This window comes from Rhyacophila brunnea, unplaced genomic scaffold (assembly GCF_057557595.1).
Source record: "Rhyacophila brunnea isolate RB1 unplaced genomic scaffold, BYU_Rbru_1.0 scaffold_7, whole genome shotgun sequence".
NCBI classification, from domain to species: Eukaryota; Metazoa; Arthropoda; class Insecta; order Trichoptera; family Rhyacophilidae; genus Rhyacophila; species Rhyacophila brunnea.
In genome coordinates, this window is record NW_028233339.1 from 6,614,336 (window position 1) to 6,639,552 (window position 25,217).

General features: G+C 32.2%; 1 protein-coding gene across 1 annotated transcript in view; it reads left to right on the forward strand.

Moving 5' to 3' along the window:
• The window catches only part of dpy (fibrillin-like protein dumpy), a 373,870-nt gene that overhangs the window by 203,860 nt on the left and 144,793 nt on the right, over nt 1-25,217 (forward strand). The window contains exons 3-5 of the mRNA XM_085957936.1: nt 22,687-22,888; nt 24,706-24,810; nt 25,053-25,169. Coding sequence (XP_085814062.1) covers nt 22,687-22,888; nt 24,706-24,810; nt 25,053-25,169 — 424 coding nt within the window. The remainder of the gene's footprint in view (nt 1-22,686; nt 22,889-24,705; nt 24,811-25,052; nt 25,170-25,217) is intronic.

Genomic DNA, 25,217 nt, shown 5'->3' on the forward strand with positions numbered 1-25,217 from the left:
ATTAATATTAAATTTCGTACGTGTGTTGTCTAAGTTTTGTATTAAACCGAAAATCTATTCCGATTCTGTCGCATAGGACAAAAATCTTTATAATATTTTTTTTATAATTATGAGGATTCTAATAGTTTACATCGCGAATAATAATAGTACACAGTCAAGTACATGGAAGCTTTATAGATAATGATTTTATTATGTGACTTTTACAAAGCATCTAGGCACATAATATGCATTCTTCCTGTATATAGATTGCTATTACACGCATGCTTAATATCATAAATAGTTGTGGTCTACGTTGAGTGATGACGACGATCATACCACAACATTATTCGTCATTATATTATTTACTGACATATTATAGATAATCATATATATTATAATATATAAATTTATTCGCAAAATACTTCCGCATTTTCTTCCTACTCTTCAGTAATAAATATCTGGTTTAAGGTACAATAATATAATGATTATTTAAATATGTAAGAAGTTATCTTATTAATCAAGAAAATCTTTTAAAAAATCAGCCATCATAACATCAATTATTATTATATTACGCAAAGAATAATAATATTTATAAAATTTCGATAAAAATATTTTTCCATCATTCTATTAATCTTTCAACTTGATAATTAAACACTTTTATGCATTGGTAGATACAATATACCAAGAAAGAGAAGCGGTAACCATAGTAACGAATATTACATTATGTCTAAGTTACCCTGTATTTATGTGAGCGAATGGAAATTGGAGAGAACAGTCTCATGTCCTACCAAATGAAAATATACACACGCCTTTTTTCGGATTCCCCTCAACAAATTTTCTTTCACTAATGTGTGCATAGTTATCTTATATTTCCATAACTATAGAAAATTATGTGTAACTGCAAATAACACAGAAAAAATACGTTTATGTTGTCGACATATTGTTTATATATAGATAGATATTCTCATTATAGTTATTCAATATCGTGTTATTACAACGTTTTTATTAGCTCGTATTCTTGTTTGTCCGGTGGTTGTTTGTCCAGTACAACTCTTGCAATCGAATTTTAACTAACTTACCGACTAGCTAGACATTTGAAACTTTTAAAATATATCAGAACACGATGCCAATGCATTTTTTAATACTTTTAGCAATCTTTAAGCAGAATTGAATTCATGTTCAGTTAATTCTGTTTTCTATGGAAAGTTATTTCAGAATAATCCGTAAAAAGTAAAAGACTATTATTGGTTGCTAATGAGGTCGTCCTAGTAACAAAATTATTAATATATACATGCGTTACTATGGAAATCAAAATGAAATGTCAAAATGACATTTCAGTATTCTATATTTGTTTTTTTATTTACTTCATATCAAGTACAAGTTTGAGCATAATAATTCAACAGAAAATTTCAAAACGTTGTATATAAAAATACTTTTTATCTTGTAATTATTTTAATACAACTACCAAGAAGTAAAAATTCACGTGAGAAAGTAAGAATATATTTTTGGTTTATTTAAATAACATAAATTTGTTTTTTTTTTCATTATAAACAATTTGATACACATGTACACGTATTTATACGAGTTATTATACAAAACGTATTTCAATTAAACACGCTTTCGTTGTTTGTTACGTTGAACACAGAATATTATATTCAGTTATGCAATTATACTTCTGGTAAAAATAATACCGTCATTTTATTATGATAACAATAATTGAGCCGTAATAATCAACTTCTGGCTTTATAAGGCCACCTGGGATGAAAGTCAGCATTCGTTTCTTCGCTCTGTAGCGAAATAATAGATCACTCTTGTCTTCTTATCTCGTGGAAAGAAAAAATCTAACGGCATAGTTTGTTATACAAGCTGAGACGATCGCGGATTTCAACCTGTTGCTGCTTCGTTGTTTTATTTGTTTTTCTCAGCTAACATTGTTTTATAAAATTTAAACAAAAAGTATAATAATTCACATTTACACAGTTTACACTGTTTACATTTACAGTATCGACCATTGTAATATAAGAAATGACTAGGTAAATAGGCGTATTTTTATTAATTTGGGAATGAAGTTTTGTTAATACTTCAATAATATTTCAGTTATTTATTACAACTGTTTCTGAATATAATATAAGTAACTCAAATATTGTAATGTAATTAATTTCACTACGTAAACGACAGCTATATTTATTTATATACACCTTTATACTATATTTGCTTATCAAATTGAGTTATTATTAACTATCGAATATTAATTACCTTACTTACTAACCGACGCCCGGTTTGATAAGCATTTCATGTATGACATACTAGTTTAAATTGTTGTAATTAGATAGGAGGCTCGTGGCATAATTGGTTAATGCACAGATTGGCGTGACACCAATGGTTATCATCATCATCAGCCTGAATCTATCCACTGCTGGATGAAGGCCTCTTCAAGCTGCTTCCACTTCTCTCGCTCCTGTGCATTACGTTGCCACGTACTTCCGCAGAACTTTATCATTTCATCGATCCAGCGGCCTCTAAGTCTACATTGCAGACATTTTGTACTTCTTGGATACCACTGGATAACTAGATTTGTCCAACGATTGTCTCATCATATTACATCGCAAACTCTTGTATGCTTCCTTATCCACTCATTCCTCTTTTTTCCTTTCGCGTTATGCCCAGCATGCACCTCTCCATACCACGTTGTGATACTCTAAGTTTCTGGATCTCTCTTTTACTTAGAGTCCATGTTTCATACGCATACGTTAATCTATACTACACCATCCAATGGTTATATGGGTTCAAATCCCGTCGAGTTTCGTTTTTTTTTTCAAATATGATTTTTTCTAGTGGGTATATTATATCCAATGGCATTAATATGGACGAAGCATCTGGAAAAAAAATGACACTCACTTTTTTGTCGGGTCTGCCGAATGGCATAATCTGTTCTAACGCCATTACAATAAAGGTGATATCGCTTTAAATTCCCGATGCGTGATATCGCATAATGGATATTGCGTAACGTCTACCTATGCACGTGCGAATGTTACGTTTGAATTTACTTGCTATCTACTGTACTGAGTGCGTCGTCAATTAATAATGTTATTGATTAGGTATATCTGAGTGTTTTCAGGTTATAAATGTTCAAAATTACAAACGTCAAATCGAATGGCAAATTAAATTATGATTATTTTTTTTGCGACGTAGTAATACGTCAATAAAATAAAGCTTTCTTTTTTACCGACAAATAATAAAACGGTGACTTCTCCTTCGAGTTTAAGTTATACATAATTATTAATTTAATAATGAGAATGTTTTTGAATAGAATTAACGACAATGTAATTTGTTTATTACTATGCAGTTTATTAGTTTGGGAACAGGTGACCTGGGTAATGCAATAACGTTTCAGTTCGTTCTTCTGGTTATTTGTAAGACTGAGATAGTTATCTCAACTGCTCCGCTAAAAGCAGTTTCCTGTTTTCATTCACCCAATCATGATGCCGCGACTGCTGATTTTTACCGCAATTTGAAGTATTATAATATATAAGTATTAAAGTATAGCAGTTTTCAGTTTTATACCCACCGACTTCACACTGTGGCATTATTAAAACTAAAATGCATCGGTAATTAAATATTGTCAACCGAACGGATATTTTGTAACAAGCTTTTGCAATATCAGATAGAATAATAATATTATGATCACTACCGACGAGTGAATATAATAAATAAGTAAGTATCTTGAGAAAATCATATTGGGATATTTTTGTAACCGTAACATTCGATACATTTTTAATGCTTATAATACTAATGTATTAAAAGTAAAAACTCAAAGGCTAAGATTTAAGCTTGCTGCGAGTAAATCTGAAATTCAAAATGACTATCAGCTTATTTAATGAAAACCCTCTTTTACAAAATTATTTTCATACTTTTTGATTACCACAAGGATTCCCTAAAGTCCGCTTAATAAACAAACTCGTAAAGTACTAGGGATCTACGTGACAGCGTAGAGCTATGAAACGAGAAGAATGGAGGAAAACTAGGAGAGGCATTCATCCAGCAATGGATCGATCCCGGCTGTTGATGAGGATTTAGATTATCATATTATAGATGGACCAGAAAGGAGTTGTCTCCCGGCAGAATTTAGATCACAAATCACTATTAAACAAAAATGATAAAGAAACTTCCTAACGTTTACGTGTTATATTTTTTTTGGAATATCATTTATTTAGATTTACTCAAAAGGTTTTAATTAAAATTAGCAAAAAAATCAATACAATGTTTAGGTATTTAGAAGAAGGCTTTCTTTGATGTCATTTATCTTCATATACGAGTATAATAATTATATGCTTTTATAGCAGATGTACAATAATTATTACGTTCATGAAAATAAAGTCTTAAACGCCTTAAATCGACATATTTTTGCTGGCTATTTCATTTGCTACACTGTTTGAAAAACGTTAATAATTTTAATAAAATATATAAAAATGCAATTTTACTAGAAACTGTTTATATCATTAAAAGTAATTATTGCTTAACGTTAAATAGTCTTTTTGACGATTCCTCTAACTTCGAGCTGTAATTTTAAATGCTAAACTTTGGCTAATCTCATTAATCATTGACTGTTTTCTTATATGTAAATAGTGTGCTTCTTAATAGGATTGATCGTTTTTAAATTACATAGTCACTAACGAGCTACATTCCTAATGGTGTAAAAAAACCCTACGAGCGTCTGCAAAATGATACAATCTAAATTACACCTGGAACACACTCTATAAATATTATTAAATCATCCAGTGTGACAAATAATCCAAACAGACGTTTAAAATAATTAACACGTTGGCATTAATGGCGGACGCGCAAAAAAAGTTAATCATTTCTCTTGGCCTTGCGACTCTGGTCCATCGCGAATAATTTTGATTTGAAAATTATAGCCCGCCAGCTTATTCAGTTTTGCTTGATAAAAAAATAACACCAGACTCTGAATGAAACCAAAATGTAATCAGATGTTTATTTCGTCAGGAATGTTGGCAGTTCCTAACATTGCAAATACGAAAAACAAAATACATTCATTATAAACGATAAATTAAGCTTAAAGCTTTATTATTTGAATTAAGTTAAACGTCTTCTCTTTCATTGCATTATTCATTGTCAATGATTATGACTCCATTCGAAATCCCCCCTCGGCATAGCTACATGACAGTGATCTCTGTATTCCACCGTCCACTTGGTTGAATGTATCAAATACGATGTCACACCCGTAGGAGGGAATATCAGAAACATCACAAAATCAAAGAAATTATTATAAACTCAGTTTATCTTTCCGTGACAAATCGATCATATCCAACGAAGTCTTTTTTTTAAATGAAGAAATCAGTATTGCATGATCACATACAATACTTTAATATGATATAAGAGTATTATTATAAGTGTCCTTGTTACAAAATTGAGATTAAAACCATTTTCTTTCTTTCGACAATGTCCGATGCTAATAGGATCATATGGGCCTCCACAGAGTAGAGGTTTGTATTGACAGATTTTGTTTTTTACGAGAAATGGATGTCAGCCACTTGCTCAATCTATTAGGTCCATACCCTGACACCCACAAATTGAAAAACGATATGTGTACTTGCCAGACCCAGGATTCGAACCTGGGACCCAGGGCGTTATAGTCCAACGCTTAAGCCGCGCGGCCACTGTGGATTTTTTAGTAGGTCCATTTTTAGTAGATTTAGTAGGAACCATTTTTAGTAGATCAAAATATCCATAGTTATGGCTTGTGTATTACACATTTAGTTTTATTATGTAGTAAAGTAAATTATATTCAGTAAACTTTTGAGAAATTTCAATATTTTACGTTCTGTATTTATAGAACATGAGTAATTGAAAAGATTAGATTGGTATTGCTGTATAATCAAGCATTATTTGACTTTTCTATCTAAATCTGGTCATTTATTTGAAAATTTAATAATGAAATCAAAAACTATTTTAAATAAACACAAAAATGTGCATATATTTACTGTTAGTTACAGGGAGATGAGTAAGTACGTCCGATGCTCAGGCTTTGATAATTACAGTTGCACCTTTTTCTACATCCGTTGCCAAATCGCTGCGAAGAAAGAAGAGCCGTCGAGAGGCTCCGATTGTCGCAAGAATAGGCCATGCAGTACCTCCTCCGCGGTAGACTTCCGTTCTGGCAGCGAGATAGTACCGCTAGCCGAAAACCGAAGCGACGCAAGCCCGGGGCGAGCACATTCGCCGCTCGTTCGAGACCACTTTTTACCGTTACCGTCTGTTTCTTCCCATGCCATGGCCAATAATATAAAAATAGCGATATACACCCGCGAATTTTGTACGAGAAAATAACTATACTGCGAAAGATTCGTATCCCGACAATTTATGCCGTGACGTTCAGATAAAACAGTCAGTGGCGGTTTTAGACGGTCGATTCGTCAGGAAAAATCATAATTAAAAATATATATGCGTATTGCCGCGTTCTCACGACGTGACGATTTTTGTTGCTCAAATTTGTGTTGAATGTTTTCCCCTCTTTTTATTTAATACCTCTATGGTAGAACTCCTTCGAGTGCAATAATATGTTAAACTGTTTATATAAAATGATGATTGTTTCACGTTGAAATAAATTATAACACATTGATCGATTTGAACAAAATATACCTACAATCGAAAATCTTCATTTATTGCGAACAGGTTACCGCATTTAATTTTAAAATAGTCGATAACTAATATTATCATCATAATTCACAATTCAGTCCCCCGGCCTGTTTATAGTCGGCCTTGCATCGGCCCAGCGGATTTTTCTAGTGTTCCACGGAATTATTTATGTGCCTTTCTTTGTCTATTGGTTATCATAATATTATAAAACAATATAAATAAATCATTTATAGATTAACTGTTAATCTCGTCTATTTTTCTCATATCCAATACTATAGGTTTTCAAGGTTATATGGTGTTCTGAATAATCTTTGCAGGTAGAAAAAAAAACAGTTAATTACAGTTAAACTGAAGAATTTATTAAAGTCCAACAGGTAATCAATCTACCTTGCGATTGTTTTTTTTTTGTATTTTTATTAAATGAATTATTAAATCGAAAATTTACTATGCACGCATGAACATTAAAAGTAATCTGCATTCAAATGGCATACACAGTTAATAATGACTTTGCTTTTTATTAACAAAAAAAGTACTATACATATTTAAACGTTAATTTTCGTTCAAAGCGAATTTCTTTAGAACACGCACCGACGAATTCTAGTACAGGTAAAAATATTTTTAAGAGAATTTAATGTTTCTTTTTGAGCCATTACATCACATAGATTTGTACTATAAGAACCGGAATAAAATCGCCCGTCGGTACACCGAAGGCGAATGCTCAGTTAATATGAATTGAAAAGTGTTTCATTGAATTATTAAAATGAAAAAATGTTGCTTATTAGATATGTAACTGTTTTGCAATTATGCGTAGATACCAATTTATTGTACCCATTAAGTATTAGCCTTGAACACGATAAATTCTTTAAGTATAACGATTATTGCCATATTATGTTTAAATGGACATCATATAATTACAATATAATATCTTCGTATTAACGTAAATCTCAAAAGGAAATTGAATCTAAGCACATAATTACGTGCACTAAGCACATAATGTGACCGGTATATTTGATTTTGAATTAATATATTTTCAATATGTAATGAATAATGATGTTGTTTAAACAGTTAGTTGAGTATGTATATACATATATTATTTAATTTTGAATCAATATAAATTTTTAGAAACAACAAAAAAACGGAAATTCGTAAAAATCTAGTCACGTATTGTAGTACCTAGGTCTTAGCTTCTTTTTTTCTTCTTTCGACCATGTCTGATCCTAATAGGATCATATGGGCCTCCACAGAGTAGAGGTTTATATTGACAGATTTTGTTTTTTTTACGAAAAATGGATGTCAGCCACTTGCTCAACCTATTAGGTCCATACCCTGAAACACACAAATTGAAAAACAATATGTGTACTTGCCAGACGCAGGATTCGAACCTGGGACCCACGGCGTTATAGTTCAACGCTTAAGCCGCGCGGCCAGTGTGGGCGTTTTTAGCTATTACCTACTGTTAGCTAGTACCTACTAAAAATATACATTTTACTACTACCTATTCATTTTCTCAACGAGGATATTATTTTTTCAAGCATAGTTGTATCCATTGATTATAGAATGATTATAGAATAGGCAATTAGCTAAATTCACATACATTTGAGGCATACACATTTTTTGATAGTTCGTAAATCATTCGGAGCCAGTCATTGGTTGACGTATGTATATTAAACGATATGCAGCCAATGGGGTATCGCCTGATCAGTGAAGTGGTTTAAAGCCAATAAGATTTTATATCGGGTTTTCCCAAACGGTTGGCAACGTATGATTTTTCGTTTGTAAAAACGTCTCCAAGGAAAATTTTTTGATTGTATCTTATAATTAAAAAAATGTGTAACAAAAATATTTAAAGTTCCTTCATTCTTTTTATTATTTTAAATTCACATGTATGGCATATGTGTAGCGATTCTCCTTTATAAGTTTTCTACCTACAAAGTATGCGCAAATTTTCTTAATTGTACAAGCTATAAAAAATGGCGCTTCGCGGCAATCAGCATTTCAGCCCGGCCTCAGCGATGTATAAATCAGATTTCTTGCAAAAACTGTTATGGGAGAAAAATATGGTCAAACATGTCTTAGAGTGGTTATATGCAGTGAGTAGTGACCATAAAATAAACCATCCATAGATTTATTTTACATACTAAGTCACTTGGAAACAATACATCTTGAGGTTGCACTAAACATATATATTTTGCCAACTCTTGGTATATACTCTTAGTAAGATACTAATGGTTGCATACATTTTATTTAGAGTACGCGAATTATTATACTGTTATCTATTATGGTTGTCCAACCTTTCATACTTGCAAAAAGTGTCAGAAATATTCGACCGTGTTTAGGAAAAAGGGCGTAACCCACACAAAACAAATTTTACAGGAGAGACAAAAAACGTTTTTTGAATGATTTTGGTTCAATATTAATAAAAAAAAAAATAGGCACATACATTGGATGCATGATGATTGATGGTTTGGTGTAATATCTTTTCGATCTACTAATAAAAAAGAAGTTATTACAGAAAAATCATTAAAATTGAGGCTTAATGCTTTTTACCTTAAATTAAAACTTAATTTAAGCTCAATTAAAATCTGAATTTAGATAATAAATCGGTATTTGCAGCTTAATTCCTTTTTACGGAACGTGTATTTAGTTGTATACATTTTTAATATCTAATAAAAGCAATTTTCGAAAAATCGAAGGTTACGCCTTTTTTCCTAAACACAGTCGAATACGACATCGGACATACATACATAAATTCAAGGAAACACGGTTAACAAAACATTCTTGTTGCATTATGTATTAATTAATTACATATTAGTAGTCTTCTATCTAATGTAGTAACCAAATTACAATCGGTAGGTACATCTACCTATTCTAGGCCAGACGTAGGTATCAGATTACCAACGTCTTAGATATTGTACCACTGTCTGAGGTTACCGTAACCGAGAGTATATTCTCTTTCTGCCGACGCCTCTGTAGCTCTTTACATTTCCCTGCATTATGAGTGTAGCTATTTAATATTGTTTTAATAATCAAACCTATGGCCTTCCTTTTCTTGCCTTAAAAATATTTTTTTCATATTAATTCATCCATTGCTTATTAATTGCAGTTGTCAAAATTTGAATTAACAAAAGTACATAAGGTATAATTTTAAACTTTACAATAAATATAAAAAGGCTTTAACTACATCACGAAACAACTCTTTTTGGGCACTGAAAATGAAATGCCAAACATTGTGACTATTTTTCTGAACATATATCATTCTTGAAGTCCTTTTAATGTGGCACTTTCGATATCCAATTGCCAACATTATTTTCATATGCAATTCATATTTATGTGTATTATGAGAAACGTTTACGAGGGATAAACCTCATATAGGTACGATAAATTCATTTTATCTATATACCGTTAAATTTCCTGTAGATTAATGCCATAATAAAGCACAGGCAACTACTGTTTTATTACTTATTTGCTCTTTGGCCCTTTTAGACTTGCAATAAGGTTTGAGGTGGTTTTTTTGGATTTATCATAAAAGTCAATTTTCTTTAGAATATTACCTGGTATGTACTCCAAAGTACTGTTTTATTTCAATCATGAATAGATTCTGAGTACTTTTCAACATACAACGTATCATGTAATAAAGTTAATTTATTATGATATTGATGCATTTTAAACTGTAACAGTCGGATATATGTACATATGTGTACTTTGGTGCTTAAGGAAAACCGAATATTAATTAAAACCATTCCTAATATTAATAATAAGTAACTATTGTTAAAATTATTTTCTACCAGTGTATATCAGTAGCGAAGGCTGTAGCTATCAGTAGCGAAGCGGTAGGCTGTTAAGATCCGCCATAAATAGTGCATATTAAACTTTGTTAGTCATACGTACCTATTTGTTTTTACTGAACTAATACTACGAATTGCAGATAGTGTTGGTCAGTTTTTCAAATTCAATTAAACCCTTGCATAAACAAAGCCATAATAGGTAATAGTCAAAAAATACTCAAATATCTATAAAATATCTAAAAATATGCAATTAAATCATACATAACTTTGGATATTTTATGGATAGAAGAATATTTTTTAACTATTATAGTTTGGTTTAGGCAGAGCTTAATGCATTTAAAAAAAATAACCAACAATATGTGTAATATGTATTCTTAATTCAACGAAAACGAATAAGAATGAATGAAAAAATGTGCAAAATTTTATCGTATCGCCCAAAATATATAACGATTATGATTTGGTTTTTGCAGGGTTTAATTGAATTTTAAAAACTAACCAACACCATTCGTAAATTGTAATCTTATTTTAATGAAAACAAATATGTATGACTGACAAAGATTAATGTGCACTATTTATGGCGGATCTTAACAGCCTACCTCCACACTTCGCCACTGGTGTATATATACCTAATTATATATAATACCTATATATCTTCATATAAGAAATCAATGTCTGTTATTAAATATTCGTGTTATTTAACTTTGTGCTACTGTAAAGTTGATTCAATGAATATATTTACATTTTAATAAAACTGACAAAAGACTATTTGGTGCAACTTATTTCGAATTACACATTTCTTTATAGCAAACATAACACTTTCGTCGTCTGAGATTTATTATTTGCCAAAGCTGCCACCAAAGTCTTTCTGGTCTACCATTATTTAGAATATTTAAATAAGCAATCACACTAAATCAACAATTATTTAGGTACAATAAAGCGTCAAAACAAGCCGCCATCCTTTTTATTCCTTCATATTTTAATGATGCCAAGATACCCCCTAACAGTAAATTCAATCACACCAACAACATTATAAAAAGTTTACAATAAATATAAATCATTCTATGTCTATTATAAGTCCAGATACTTTGCAGATAATATTACTATAATTACCTAGCATGTTACTATCATTTATTTTATATTCTAACTTGACTGTCAACAAAAAATGGACTCATCTCGTCCATAACTCACGTAATATTCAATGTGAAACAATACTAAACGTACTCTGACTGCAATAAAAATGACAACTGAGGTGTCTTGATATAATTTTTTGTATCTATTTTTTTTATATAAATCGTAATGGTTTACGTAATCATAACGGAAAAAGCTTTGGTGTCGCTTACCCGTAAGTTTTTTACGCATCTTATGAAATGCGTTCGCTTATTTCTGACAAGAGATTATTTTTATTACTTCATAATTTACGGAGGTATTTAATTAAACTTCTACTGGTTGAATTGTGTTGATTGCGCAGATTACAAAAACTTTAAAAGAAAAAGAAATTATATTTGTTGATATACCTAATCATAATAGTTAGAAAGTTGAAATTCTTTATTTATTACGTCCAAATATAATAGTGAATAATCATCAATTGGTAGGCATAATAGATATTGCTCGTAATAAAAATGTTGCTCCCATATGTCTAATAATCATTCACTGTTAAGGATCGTGACTTTTTTAAATGTCCGCGATCCTGCCATCCTTATATCTGACGCCTAAACCTGTTGGACCATCGTCTAGGACCCTCTTTTACGTCGATGTTATCGTCTGCATAATAATATATTATACTAAAGAACCGCAAAACTTATTATGTACTTAAATATCTATAAAAACGATAGGTAATAAAGTAATATTGATCTCGATTACTTATACATTTTTTACTGTTTCGTTTTTACTTAAGTATATTTAATAATATAATATATAATGTCCGCTTCAATGTAAAACAAGTAAATAGTGTTCGAATATAATTCGAATTCAGATTACTATATTGTTTTAATTATGAATGAATAAACTGGGACAAAATCGACATAAAAATATTATTTCTCACAGTTTTTCATCTGCGCAATAATTAAAGCGAAAGAAAAAACTCACTGCCAAGGAGAAAAGAGTGCACTATTGGATACTATTACATGGTACAGCAACTCGTGCGTTACGATATCTTACATGCGCCAGTGCAGATCGCTGCATTCACTAGTGCTAGTAAATTGGTAAATAAATTCTATATCGGTATTGCACACAACCGGGTTCGACACCCAGCGCACCTGATTATATGCCATATTCTGAGATACAATTATTATATTCACAGCTAAAAGAAAAATCATTTTTATCAACAATACAATACTGTGAAATGAAACTGCAATTTAAACATTACAACAACGTGGATAGGCAATAAACACATACCATTATGTACCTACTTATTTACAATTTTATATTGATATTTTGACAAGAGTTTAATAGCACCCTGCGTTATAGAGAATTTAACCAGTTGGGGGGGGGGCTCTATTCGCCTATTCTTGATTGGTATTTACAGTGAGATCAATAATTATTGAGAATAAAATCAAACAGGACGAAACAGGTTTTGAATTTATATTCATATATTCCGGACTAAGTACCTACAATACGTATTTAAACACGCAGTGACGTCCCTAGACAAAAGAGCAGTGCCAAAATACCGCCACATTTTTTATACAGTACTTTTATCATCCTTTCATGACTCCAATATCTAAGAAATGTCTTGTATAGATACATTAGTAACAAGATATAGGTATATATCACTAAATCTAATTTAAATGCCATCTCTGATTCTATAGACAATATTGCGAGTCTACGATTTTAGATAGGTACATTTTTTTTAAATACACCTGACAACTTCAAAAATTCGAGAGTGACTGGCAAACATATTTGGATAAAGTTTAAATTAGGTATGCACGTGTCATTGCTGTTCACCAATAACGTGACGTCCAAGGACAACGGAAGTAAACTAGACATCGCGAACCCGACAAAAAAATTAAGTTCTTATTTGATTACCCTATCAATAGTATGACCGTCCACCCCGTAATCTAAAGGTGAGTTTTCGAATCTCACTACTTAGTACGAGATTTTTTTCTAATTAATATGCTGCTGAGGCTTTTACAAGTTGACGTTAATTTTATTTTAAAAATCTGCATTCTTAAATAATAAATTACTTTATTCAATTATCTAATTCTAATAGACTTATAAAACAATTCGTATTGTCATAATCATTACCCGAATCTCTAAAAGGTGGGTTGGTTGGTATCTGAATATAATAAAAAGACAATCTTGCACTTTTGTTTTCGTCGTGATTGTCAATTATAATTCAATAACAGTTTTTTATTTGATTGTGTTCGACTAGCTACCAAATAAGGCAGCCATTATTTAAAAAAAAAACTCGTCGCGAATATATTATTTTTAATAATCCTTGTCTACTTCCCACAATCATTGCCAAATACAAACTGTAACTGTCAAAACGAAATAACTGTCATGTTAAAGTATTGCCAGGATACGCTCTCTCTTTTTTCGACAATGCCTGATCAACGGAAAATCTGCGCAATTATAAATTGCCTAGTTGAAAAAAATCCCAGCGACATATACGGCTCATCAGCGTCATAGACTTTCGCCAGTTGCGCCGTTTTAGGTAAGGACGGCTATCCTACGCACAAATGCCGTAAATGGTTTCGTAGATTTCTCAATGTGTGATGTCAACAATTGACAGCGAGAATTATTGAAAGAAGCGCTAGAAAACGAAAGTAATATTCCATAAAATTATATATACGATATTTCCACATCTAAAACAAAAAACAATAAATATATTCGTATTCTTCTTCCTTCTGGCTCTGCAACCGTGTCTTGGCCTTCTTCAGTATCCACGTCCAAGAATCCGAAATTTAGTAAAAATGTGTATGCCAATTATGACATATTAATAATAATAGTAAATACGAAACAAGAGAATAGAACTTATATTATTATCCATCCAACAGAAGATTATTATTTTTTAGAATCGTTTCGTGTTAGGTCGAGGTCATAATTTATTATTATTTTCATAAATAGATGGTTTTGAACTATTTATTTCGCTATATGGGCCATAAATTTGTAACCAGTTGTTTTTCAATTAACAGAGTAGTCAGAGAAAAATTAAAACTATTAAGCCACGTACGTTTTTAATTAATCTTTTCGTTAGATTTGAATAATGTTAGATTGTAGAAACATCAAAAATGTTGAATTTTCTTATATATGGCGTTTTCTGTGATATCTAAATATAAATGCTTCCCTCACTTTAGAATATAATATATGAAAATAATATAAGTAGTCATTTTTTTTCCATCACTTCCATACATTTATGCCCCATCTCTATAAAAGGAGGTTTTCCTCAGAGACATAACATTTTTTTTTTTTTTTTTTTTTTAATAATAACCATACCCTTGCTTTTTCGTACAAGGTGGTTGGGTGGGTTAGTTGCATTGATGTGGGGCTAATTAGCTGCCTCCATTTATATCTTTAATTTTCTTTATGGCCAGGATTAAATATTTTGTGTAGTGTTCTTGTGTTGTTCTATTGCTTAGTGCTTCGTGAGGCTTTTGGAGGTCAATTTCGTGATTATGTTGTCTACATCGAGTCTTGAGAGTCCATCGCTCCCTTTCTAGTATAGGGCAGTCGTTGATGACATGCCACACAGTTTGAGATGTGTTGCCGTCACATGGACAACAGTCGTCATCCCTCAATTTAAATCTTTTTAGATAAGCTCGCACCGATCCGTGGCCTGTTAGTATCTGTGTGAGTTCGTGTGATATTTTTAAGTTCCTGGCAAGAGTGATGGCACAGTTTATGTTTGGAATAAATTTCTGCGTTATTGATCCTGTGGCGGATGTTGTGTATCTGTGGTTCCATATCTCTATGGTATCTTCGTTTAGTTTTTGTTTTGCGTAACTCAGAGGGAAGTGTGTATAGGTTAAAGGTCTTTTGTCTGTTGTGGCTTGTTTAGCGTATTTATCAGCTTCCTCGTTTTCGGCTATCCCTGTGTGACTTCTTATCCAGAAGAATCTGGGGTTTGTTCCTATCATTCGAAGCTGTGTTGACAGTGTTAAAATGTCTCTTACAAGTGGGTGTGTCGATGATGGGTTTTGGAGAGCTACCAGACTGGATTGGCTATCTGAGAATATGTTTACATAGTCGTGTCTGTGGAACTTTAATATTTTGAGTGTCCACTCGAGAGATTCTCTGATAGCAAATATTTCTGCTTGGAAAACAGTGCAGTAGCTTTCGAGCTTAAATTTTCGGGGTGTTATTAATGTTCCATTTTCGTAGGCTACAAAAGCTGCCCCTACTTTGTTATCGATTAGACTGCCATCTGTGTAGATCTCCAATCCTGTGATGTGGTATTTTGTTTTAGTGTCTTCGTCAACTGTTCCTATGTGTTCTATATTTTCTAGATGTCTGTTGCCAGGATGTGGAAGTTGTGTGTAGTGTATTTTGTTTTCGTATGTTCTGTCTGTAGGTAAGTGTCGGGGAAGTATGTGGCTTGTTTTAACTTGGTATATTCCTGTAAGTTCTTGTATTTTTATATCTATTGGCGCTATTCCTGCCAGGGCTTGTGCTGACGTTAGCGATATTGTGCGATATCCCTTGCAAATTGATATTGCGAAAGGTCTTTGCGCGGAATTCAGTCTTTTTTTGATCGACTTTCTGTGAGTTGTTTTATTCCAGACCGATGCCGCGTAAGTTAAGGTTGGCTCCACAGCTCCATGATATATAATCTTTAGAACTTCAGGAGACGCCCCCCAAGTGGCTCTTGCTGTTTTTAAAAAGAATTTTCCCATTTGAGCTGCTTTCTTACATATGTAGTCGACGTGTTTCGCCCAATTGATGTGCCTGTCTAGTATTATGCCAAGAATTTTAAAGGAATCGACCAACTCTTTCGGTTTTCTTTTCCACTGGATTTCTGGTGTTCGTATTTTCCTTTTGTTGATAAACATTATATTTGTCTTAATATGAGACATAACATTATTTTACGTTTTCTTAAATATTATTTTTTATTATAGGAATACTATAATCAAAGTACGACACGTCTATTTGTTTAAAGCATAATTAATTATAATCTAACGTCAACTATAAACTTACACTAATTAAAACTATATTAACAAACAAATTTCCACACATACTTTATTCTACAACTACTAGGCTCACAATACAAATATTAAGTAATACAAACTAATCACGTTAGAGTTTTTCTCCGATAATAATGGCAACACTGATAATATTTTACACTCGACTGTAGCGACTTCCGGAAAACGACATAACATGATGGTGGAACAGTGATTTGATTAAAGGTGGTCCCCAATATTAAGGGGGGACATGCTCGTCGAAGGTCAAAATTGAGTTTTTATTGTATTTTCAAACCGTGATCCTGGACACTCCTTAAACGTTGTAGATAATCTATTTATATAATTTTGAAGCCTTATTATCCTTTATAGTTATTTTAAACATTTGATGACTGCATAAAGTATTTTTGTTACATAAAATAGTATTCTTTTAAACCTCTCGCTCTAATGTTTTAGAATATAGGCATATTTCGGTACATAACTGTGCAGTGGTGTTAAGATTTTTTACGTTTATTAATTTTTAAACGCATTTATGAAACCATTAGTATAATTTATTATGAGATAATTTTTGTAAAATATTCACGATAAAAAATTATATTTATAATCTCTGTGATCCCAAATTTGACAAGAATTAGGCATTTTATTATTCAAAAAATCGGCAAAATTAACACATTTGAAGATGATTCTAAAGATACTTATTATAAGCTATGTCTTTGACCATTCAATTGTGATAAACATCTTATGAATAATGATTGCTTTATAATAATTATTGACCTAAGAATAAGGTAGTGTTTTTTTGAAATACGCCATTGCTTTTGTCATTCCCTAGTGGTTAAGCTACAACATATGGCCGTAGCCATAAATTGACAAACTATAATTAAAGTAGGGAGTAAAATTATCTTAACGCGCGTGTTTGAACATTTTAAATATTTAAATCCTACATCATCAGGAACGGGAGTGAATGACAACTTCATAAAACGAAACTTACCTTACATAAAAAATATATTAATTCTATATTATGTATGCATAAGTAGGTACGGCGTATGGGTGGCTAGATAAATTTGAATACAATGGGTTACTTACCTTTACACGTGCATGATACATTGAGGTTCCTTCCTAGATTGTTAAATAAAAAAATCTCACACGATTTTTTGGACTTGTATGATAGACACAATAAAATCCCGTTAAAAGGCCGTAAAGTCAATATTTATAACATCTATTTTTTTTAAATCTTACGTAATATAATGATAAACATGTATACAGTACATGTACACTATATTTTAATACTTAAAAAATATGAAAAATTAATGATTGTTAGAAAAATTCCCTATCTTTGACATGTACCTACCTACCTACATAATATTTTATTTAAAAAAAATCATTATTATTTACGTTGATATATTTATTAGCATTTGCGTTATGTACCCACATGCAATGCAGGCAAAATTCATTCAATAATGTATATATTATTATAACTGGCTATATTAAGACAGATACAATATAAGAATAAGACAACAATAAAATAATTTTCAATATTCTCGCATACTTATTGCGATGTAGGTGGAGTTGACACATCCATCAGTATTCACATATATGAAATAATGAAATTTGAGAGCAGTCCCAGATGTCTATGAGTAGGATCCTTAACGGGGGCCTCTGCATTATTTAGTCGTAGCGTTTACTAGTGAACCGTACTCGCACCAAGACAGCTAGGACTATTCTTTACTAAGCTTGTTTGAAAGTTTGAGAAGCACTGTAAAATGATATGACGTCATTTGTTATATTATTATGAGGCCATATGGTTGACACAGAAATTTTATGCTGTCATAACACTTTACTTACAGTGTTGGAATTTTATAGAAACGGAAAATTGTTTTTCATCGTGATGTTTTTATACTGAATCAAAATATTGTGTATGAACACTTTGTTTAAGCAAATTTATAACAACGCGTTCTTGAAAAATGTTTGTGTTGTGTTACCTTCATAATGCAGGTATCAATATTACATATTATTATGGTATTGAAATGGAAATTATACCTACCTGATACCCAGCGCCAAAAATGGAAAAGTTTACTAACCGGAGCGCTCGAAAAATTTTCTGAACATATTTACATAGTCATCAAATCGTATGTGTATTTTATGAAAATAAGTGTGTCAGATTTTATATTCTATGGCCTATCTAGCTCAGACAGTCAACATATTTTTTCCACGAGACGGAGCGATAATTTTACAAATTTCACGAGCCGGAACGGCGCTCCGGTGCGTTCCGTTCCATTTCGAGGCCTGATGATACCTACTTAATTGATTTCTTTTGACAATTTACCTTTTATGAAACTTCGATCATTCTAATTAATAAGTAAGAAAAAGTTTTTCATTTTAAATTAGTTCAAAATTGCATATATTATGTACGTATATACGGATAGCATAGCTACAAATTAAAGAGGACCACAATAATTTACTCCTGGTACTGGCAATCCTCGGCATCAGTGAATAAGCGAGGTGTGAATAAATAGTAAAAAAAACGCCTCACTCACCCATCAAAACCTAGCATTGCCTAAAACTAGTTCCAATATTAAATTAATGTAGCTGCTATAATCGATAACCAAATTGCTGTGTCTGTTATAATGCAATTCGCAATACGTGAGTGATTTATGCTGCATCTGAAAAAGATCGAAACAAAAACAGGCAGAATAATGTTATACCGAACAACGCGGCCGCAACCTAAGTATCGGTAATTGGAAAATTCTAGTAATTTTCTTATTCCTTGGCGTGCCTGGAACCGGGAAACGCGATCCGTTAAGTATAGAGTGAACACGCGTTGCTAATATTTTTTCGGACATATATTATAATTAGAACAAGATTACATTTCGACGCCATTTGCGGTAAAATCAGAACTAAATTTTAAAATAATTACAAAATAAAAAGAACTTTTTATATACAACGTTTTTAAATTTTCTGTTGAATCATATAAACTTGACTTGGCTAGCTTAAACGATCAAAAAAAAATTTACTTGATAGAAATAATACTGAAATGTCATTTGATTTCCATAGTAACGCACGTATATAATAATAATTTAGTTGCTAGGACCCCAGTCCCCTAGCAACCAATAATAGTGGATTGGATTACGGATTTCTTCCAAAATAACTTTTCATACAAAACAGAATTAACTGAAAATGAATTCAATTATACTTTTTAAAAAAAGTAATAAAAGAATGCATTAGCATCGTGTTCTGATATATTCTAAAAGTTTCAAATGTCTAGTCGGGAAGTTGATTAAAAATCTATTGCAAGATTTTTACTGGATAAACAACCACCGGACAAATAAGAATACGACCCAATAAAAACTTGTAAAAATACCCGATAATATGTGGTCACTATAATAATTATAACTAGAAAAATCAGATTTATCTCAATGACTTTTTTAAAATGTAAATAGAAGATGAGTCGTCACAGTATAATTTTTCTTGTGATATATTAAAAACATAAGTATCAAACAAATCTTTAATTTTTAATAAACATTTACTTTACTTTACTAGTTAGTAGTTGGCATTCCACGGGTATACCTAATATTAAAAAACGGTTACATGTAAATTGTACGTATGCAGTTCATCGTGGGATACTTATTCGTGCGCCGCAGTACATGAAACATGAGTTCGTATAACATTTTATCAAATGACGAGTCCTTCGTTGAACATTTCAACGTGGAATACATTTGTACGTATCTCACAAAATGCGGCGAAAGTTTTCAAATAGTATCTACTGTTCCAATTAGATTAACCCTAACCTAACCTGACCTAAATCAACCTAACCCTAACCTAACCTGACCTAAATCAACCTAACCCAACCTCACCTAGTAAAGACATCTCCACATGTTGTAGCATACGTACAAATATACTCCACGGTGAAATGTTCAACGAATAACTCGTCATTTGATTAAATGTTACACGAACTCATGTTTCACGTACTGCGGCGCACGAATAAGTGTCCTGCGGTGAACTGTTTACGTACAAATTTCGGATACGTTAAAAAATGTTTTATCTTATTGGATTTAAAGTCATACATAGTCATATCAACGCAGTCTTCAAGTATCAGTATCAAGTTTGGATTCTAATTAGATATAAAATAAATTATATACTAAATAAAAAAAATGGATTGCAATACTTATAGGTAGTACCTATTTATTATTTTATTCAGTCAATGCTTATTAATCTTATCGTTTATAATTCGGTTACTAATTTTAATTTGTTTAAATAGTTACACAAAGGCAGCGCGTTCTATTCTGTCCTGTTAAGTAAAAATACAGTGTTTTTGGTTTTAGTGAACACAAGTTTTAAACTACCCTTTCTCTTATGTAAAATTATTGGATCGCTTTGACATATAAGAATAAAGGTAGGTAGCTTAAAACTTGGGTTCTCATTTCACTTAAACCAAAAACACTGTATTTTACTTAGCAGGGTGGAATCAGAAACAGCAGTCATATTATCGGTCTACCTGAAATTTAAAATCTCTTGTTTGTTACATTATTAAAATCAATTTTCGATTGAATACATACCGCAAGTTACCCCAAAAATGCGGCAGACTGTGGCAACCTGCGGTAGACGGTGGTAACTTGCGATGCCTGTGTGGGCCAAACCCAAAGACTAACATTTGTTAAAAACATCCTCAAAATTTCACGTCTATACTAATTCACTATACATTCACTGCGTCCAACGCAACTGGTGCGTTGCCCATCAGCTGGCCATTAGATATAATTATCACGTTATTGAAATGTGGTAATTAAATATTAATTAAAAGATGTAAAAAAAATATTGTTAAATAAAAATGGTCACCCGACTGGACGAACAAAACACGCTAAAGACCACGGAGATGACACCGGCTGCTCTGTCTCGTTTGGTCGGAAACGACTTCGTTCCCTTCAATTACTGCCATCTTGTATGCGATTCCGTCATCATCATTCCGAGACCTTTCTTTACGCTTCTTACGGGACTATAATCTCTAGATTGTTAGCGCCATTGGCGTGTACCTATCCAACATTATAATATTATTATTATGATAGGTTTGTTGTTGTTTTTTATTTTCACAAAAAAATGATAATGTCATTATATACGGACCAGCAGTTTCCGACAATATAATAAATATGTTGGTAAAACAAATGAAAGTATTAAATTTTTGTTGTGTATTATTTTATTTGTTGTGAGAAAATGGAACAGTTCAGTTCATTATTGTTAACGCTTATTTAAACTATTTGACATGTGTAACTGAGTGTCCAAATAATTGTCTAATCTAATGAATAATCGGCGACATTTTCAAAATGTATACGTAAAGTTATCACCGTGCAATATTGAGAATTTGCATTAGGTCTGCGTCTATTTTTGAAGTTATACTTCTTTTGGGGCGTTTGGTAGAGAGTGAAATTGAGAGCTGCGCGCGCACACAGTTACGAAAGTACGCGACACTATGAAGTTAGCTGCGAATCAGTCAGCTGTATACAAACGCAAGTTTGATAGTAGAATTATTCCGTTGCCTAGGCGACGAATTTATTATTGTCGGCCATTTGCAATTACTTACTTAAACAAACGATTAAGCATCAGAGTGACAGTTGTTACTTTAAAAATAAAAATAACGAAAAATAATTAAGTATATAATTTAGTAAAATAAGTGTATAGAAGAAAACCAACGGCGCTCCAATAAACGGCCCTTTTTCTTGAGTGAGTGATTTAATAAGATAATTAAGAGCTACTCGAAGAATCTAGGTTATCACAAGTTTTTGTTTTGTTACGCCAGAGAAGTATAACTTCTAACGCGCGTACATAAGTACACACACCGATTTTTTTTTTAAATTTATATATATAATACTACGAATATCATTTTATTGAATGCCCTTTTAAGAGACTGTCAGGGCCACACATTTTTGTCGGTAGATTGTCAGTGTGCAGTCAATGTCTAGAAGTTATTTCGTTATTATACGGCCAACTTCACGTAAGCCCATAAGGGCATCTCCCATGAGTGCCATGGCAACATTAGATTCTAGTCTATGAAATTGAAACTATTCCATATCCGGTAGTAAAAATAACTTTTGTAAGTCATCCTGGATATTACCGTAATTTAATTAATATGTTCTTTTTACTAATGTTGTTTTCTTTTTTGTCCACAGGTAGCGAGCCAATCCCAACATGGGATCGGATTAGGAATAAAACGAGAAGTATTCTTTTTAAATTTAGAAGACGGCTACTTCGGCTGTCAAGTTAACGACTCAACGGAAGTTTTACAACTCTATGAACTCTCGAAGCTATGCGACGGTGTACAAGACTGTTTTAGAGGGTCCGACGAATTGAGAAAGGAACTCAAATGTACAAGTAAGTAAACAATGATGTATCTAAATAGATAGTACTATTAAAATCAAGAAGGGTTCAAGTAAATGACGGCGAAGAATTAGGAATCAAGTATATTGAAAGAACACATAAAAAACAGCACAGGATTGACCTCAACTGATGGTGATATAGCTCAGATACTCTCACGATACTGCAGTCAGTTAATATACGTCGACGCAGGTCTTACTCGATTCCAAACGCATCCAACTAATGCTAACTGCAGCGTCGTGTGTCTGAGCCCTAAGAATATGGGTGCGGAAAATATTTTGCTAAAGCTCTTAATACGACTTGCTTACGTGGCGAATTGCAGGATGCCGATCACATCCTCTGGGAGTGTCTCCATATGTCGGTTGAAAGGGAAGAATTTCTCAAATCGGTCCGACTGTCAGTAGGAACGGTCGGCCATTGCGACTTGGTATCTACGAGGGAAAATTTCTCAGCTTTTAAAAAGTTTGTGGCGAGAAGGTCTTTTCTCATCGAGAACAATAATTGACCGGAATACACTATATTATCGAAGTAGGAATCACGCACACTTTAGTGCACGCCTACCAAGATCTTGGGAAGTTGCTTCTGTGACACTTTCGGTACGAATTTGAAGAGTGCCTAACGTTTGTTACGCCACGGTATACGCCTGTATAACGTGTGTGGAGACGTAGCGGGTGGTGGTGGGAAAAGCAAGTATGTGTACTTCTGAGGTACGCGAAAGATTTGTAAGGGTTCGCCGACTGAAAAAGAATTCAATTGGCTTCTCAGAATGACGGAATCATAATTATTACTTGCCAAAAGTGGGGTACATATGACAGTAAATGAGTAAAATTTATGTCTCGAAAGAGACACCTATAAGAATCTTGACATATGTATACTATAGCTTGACATAGGCTTACTGCGAAGGTACCGCAACCTTCGAACACAAATCAATTTATAACATAAACATAGGTACTTACATGTAATTTAGGTTCCTCTTTACTGCCAATAATTCCATACTCTTCAATAACCACACGATTGGCTGTATCATCAATCAATATACACCGTCATATATGGTAGCTATCTAATCAATAAAGAACTTAGCAACTCCATTGCAAAAGGGGAGACAAATAATTGATTTTACGGGTTAATCTGAATGCGGATAATTTTAATTTTTACGGGGTACAAAACAAGGGACAATTTTAATTTTTGTGCACCCTTCAAAATTAGTATAATATAGTTGTATTTTATTTTGAGCTGGCGTTGTCTTATAATGATGATATTTTTAAATAATTACAAGATAAAAAGAACTTTTTATATACTTACAATGTTTTTAAATTTTCTGTTGAATCATATAAACTTGACTTGACTAGCTTAAACGATAAAAAAAATGTATTTGATAGAAATAATACCAAAATTAATGTCATTTTGACACTCATATTGATTTCCATAGTAACGCACGTACATATTAATAATTTAGTTGTTAGGACCCTAGCAACCAATAATAGTGGATTGGATTACGGATTTCTTCCGAAATAACTTTTCATACAAAACAGAATTAACGAAAAATGAATTTAATTCTACTGAAAAATGGCTAAAAGTATTTTTAAAAAAATGCGTTGGCATCGTGTTCTGATATATTCTAAAAGTTTCAAATGTCTAGCTAGTCGGGAAGTTAGTTAAAAATCGATTGCAAGATTTGTACCGGACAAACAACCAGCGGACAAATAAGAATACGACATAATAAAAACGTTGTAAAATACTATGTTGTGTTTAAACAACATTAAACCGATTAAATCTATAAATTATTAATATCTATAATGTTATTATTTTCACAGATGATTGCACAAAAGAAGACGGAACAGAATGCACAAATGGTGTATGTCTAAACGGTGTCTGTCATTGCAATGACGGATTCGGTGGATGTAATTGCCAGGAGCAGGGTATGTCCTATGACGTATATTTATAGCTATATAATACATTATATTACATACAAGTTGTGATATTGAATTTTCTTTTCCAATATCAAAAGTTTCACTCAAATATCATATTACTTTTAAACTTAATGCTTCGAATCAGATTCGCCAGTACCCTACATAACTAAGAAGAGATTTAAGTGCACATCTTAATAAATTGTGATTTATATTGATTTAGTATTTATTAATTATTGTATTAATTTTTTTAGATGTCAATGAGTGCAAACAGAGACCCTGTGATGTGTTCGCACATTGCACAAACACCGTTGGTAGTTTTCAATGCACATGTTTTCCAGGATATATAGGGAATGGATACAAATGCGAAGGTAAAAAAATAAAACATATCTTTCGTGTAGTTAAATATCTAAATGCTC